Source organism: Antrostomus carolinensis, unplaced genomic scaffold, assembly GCF_000700745.2.
Source record: "Antrostomus carolinensis isolate BGI_N321 unplaced genomic scaffold, ASM70074v2 scaffold11951, whole genome shotgun sequence".
Lineage (NCBI taxonomy): Eukaryota > Metazoa > Chordata > Aves > Caprimulgiformes > Caprimulgidae > Antrostomus > Antrostomus carolinensis.
In genome coordinates this window covers 16,448-19,602 of record NW_010294855.1, presented here as the reverse complement: position 1 = coordinate 19,602, position 3,155 = coordinate 16,448, and the positions used below count along the sequence as shown (strand labels likewise).

At 51.3% G+C, this 3,155-nt stretch overlaps 1 protein-coding gene across 1 annotated transcript in view; it reads left to right on the top strand.

Annotated features, from left to right (window-relative positions):
• The first annotated feature begins 1,797 nt into the window (after nucleotides 1-1,797).
• STMN3 (stathmin 3) overlaps nucleotides 1,798-3,155 on the top strand; it is a 10,778-nt gene continuing 9,420 nt past the window's right edge. Inside the window, exon 1 of the mRNA XM_010177776.1 lies at nucleotides 1,798-2,065. Within this exon, the coding sequence (XP_010176078.1) occupies nucleotides 2,047-2,065 (19 nt within the window). The 5' untranslated portion in view covers nucleotides 1,798-2,046. The remainder of the gene's footprint in view (nucleotides 2,066-3,155) is intronic.

Genomic DNA, 3,155 nt, shown 5'->3' with positions numbered 1-3,155 from the left:
AATACTCATCACTTTTGCTCCGAGGCTGCCTGGGCAGGGAGGGATTCGCTTCCCAGACAAGCAGGAATCGTCAGGAATGGGACAAAAAAGAGTTTGAAGAGCAGCAGCATCTGCCTGTGAAACTCCCATGGCTGGCAGGAAGGGTATCTTTCCCTTTGCAGATAGGAGAGGATTAAGTCGCCCGTTGTTTGTCTTCCTGAGGAGATGTGATGGTTCCCATAGCAACAGCCTAAAACTTGTGTTTGACCACAAAATTATTTGATTCCTTTGAATCCAGATAAATCTAGAACCTTTCTGAGGTTTTTTTTTTTACTGTTGGGAAATAAAACTGCTTCCCTCTTTGATGCTCCCATTATAATCACAATCATCCTGTTCTGAGGAAGGTGAGTAAACACCCATTTTACAGCTGAAAACATGGAAGCAGGTGGGATTTATGGTTTGGTGGAGGCCAGGAGACTGGAGCAGAGTTCCCAGCCTCACCTCTTCCACATTGGCTGCTCTTTGCCATCTGCAGTTGCTCAGTCATCTCCCTTGGCACCGCTGATTTGATGTACACCCAACACCCCACACCCGCAGTGGCCGAGCAGACCCCAGGGTGACCCCAATTCCCGCCTTCCTCTACTCATCTACGTGACTGAATTAGTACAATTCATCTTCTTCTTCTTCTTCCCAAAACACACATCAAAAATTTGTGGATAGTGTTAAAATTATTCTGAATTAAAGTTATTTTGTATTTTGGTTTCTTTTTACATACAGTGTTGAGGGAATAGGACATTTGCAGATCGGAGGGAAAAAAAAATGAGGGGAAAGAAGGGAAATATCTGTCTTTGTCGTTGAATTCAGTAGGTGCTGCCTGTGGCTGCTGCCCGTGGCCAGGCTGGAGCATCATCAGCACCGACTTGCACAACCTGTGGTTCCCTGCGGCTGCTGGGATTGTGCGGGAGCGTCTGCATTGCAGCCCCGTGCCGTGCCGTGCCGGGAGAGCCGGGGGGCTTGCAGCCAGGAGGGATAATGTGTGCTGGAGGGATGGGATGGGTGAGGTGGGATGGGATGGGATGGGATGGCACGGCACGGCACAGGATGGGATCACAAGCGCAGACCCCAAAGTGGGGCGTGTGCAGCTGGGGCCAGGTGGGTGCAGCTGGCAACTGGGGACTGGGAGGGACTGGGGAGGCTTCCTCGGTCCCTCGTGTGTGTGTGTGTGTGACTCTCAAAGCACAGATGTGTTGGCCCCTGGCAACAGCCACAAATGGAAATGAGAGAAATGACAGAAAACAGAAGAGAAAAGGAAAATAAATGAGGTCCTGAAGCCTGGGGAGGGGAGAAGTCCAGAGAAGTCCCGTTGCTTTCCGAAGGCTCCGTTCTCCTCTTCCTCATCTACCTTCACAGCAGTTTCCCCCTTGACTGCAGCCCCTTTTGTGCCCCGATGCTGGTGCAAAAAAAAACCCCAACCACACCTAAAAATGCCAAGGCTGTCTGGGATCCCTCCTCCCTTCACTGTCTACCTAAAGCTGCTGCAAGGTTTGGGTTTTACAGCTCAGCCTCGCTGAGCCAGAGCCCAGAGCTGGCCCTGCAGGTGGGCACCGCCTTGGGATTGCTGATTTGGGGGAAAAAAAATTAAAAAGAATCAATGAATGTGCTTATTTCTGCTTTCAGCAAGGGAGAAAGCAGTTTAACCCATCTAGAGCAGACAAGAAAGGGAGGAAGAGGAGGAAAAAAAATCCATCTTGTGCCAGAGCCCGGCTGGGTGTGTCTCCTCGCCCCCCCCGCAGTGGGTCCCTGTTTCTGGCAGGCAGTCTTGCCTGGGAGGGATCTACTGTCAAAACCACCCAGGAAAGGAGGCCTGATCCGCTAATTAATATTCTGAACTAGTGACCCTGCTTTTTCTTTCCACTCCTTCCCTTTCTCTGGGCTCTCCAGCCTCTCCCCGCCGCGGATGGCTGCAGCCCCCTCCAGCTGAGTCAATCCTCCCTCCCCGCAGCATTGCAGCACCCGCAGCCCCCCGCGCTCCTGCAGCACCCGCTCCGCTCCCGCCGTCGCAGCAGCATGGCCAGCACCGTCTCAGGTAGGGCAGACATCTTTTTGGAGAGGGTTTGTCATCAACCTGCTTATAGAACCATCAGGTTTTAATTTTTATATATATTTTTAACCATTATTCTGAGGGTTTGGGTTTGTTGGGGTTTTATTTTCCGTGCATTTTGGGGGTGTTCTGTGGTGAGGAGGCAGCTGCTATGGCAGCATTGTTCCTCGTCCTCCCCCAGACACACACCCCTCTGATGCAAGATAGCAGGTGGGCTTTTTATTTTAATATGAATACACATGTGGTAAACTCACCGATTTAAAATATTGCTGCCGTTAGGTTGTGCCGTAAGGAGATGCTGCTGATTGCCAGTTCATTATTATTTTTGTAACGTGCTCCAGCTTGGGTTTGATTTTTCTTTTTTCCCTAATAAAATTTGCACTCGGTGTAACTGGATACAGAGAAATCAGTAATTACATTTTGCTTTGTGAAGATCTTGTATTGCCTCAATGGGTCATGGAAAGAAGGACACAGGCAAGAGACTGACCCTAACGCCCTAGAAAACCCCCCAGACCCAACCGGGACAACCTGGGTGGGTTCCTGGATCTTCTCAGGGTTTCCCATCCCCAGGATTTTTCCCCAGCTGACATTTCTTCCTTAGAAGATGCTGCAGGGGAGCAGGGGAGCGGTCCCCTGATGGCGATGGGGGAAATGGAATGCTGCAAGGGAAGCCCTTCCTCCTCCTGCAGCGCTAGCGGGAATCGCAGGGCGGCTGCCGGGGAGCCTGGAGCGGGATGGGTCCGGCTGCGGGGTGGGCTGTGGAAGCGGGATGGGTCCGGCTGCGGGATGGGCTCTGGAAGCGGGGTGGGCTCCCACTGCGGGATGGGCTCCGGCTGCCCTGAGGATGCTGCGCTGCTTCGCTCCAGTTTTTCCCTAAAGATGTGTCTTACCCCTTTTAACTGGGGAGGAGGTATTCAAATGGTTGAAACTGGGAACGTGGATGAAGGAGAAGAAAAGCTTGACATGGTATTGACATGGTACAATGAGCAGTGGGTGGGTTTAGAGAATCTGCTTCTGTAAAAAAAAAAAAAAACCAACACAAGTTTGGGGGTTTTTTGGTTTGGGTTTTTTTTTC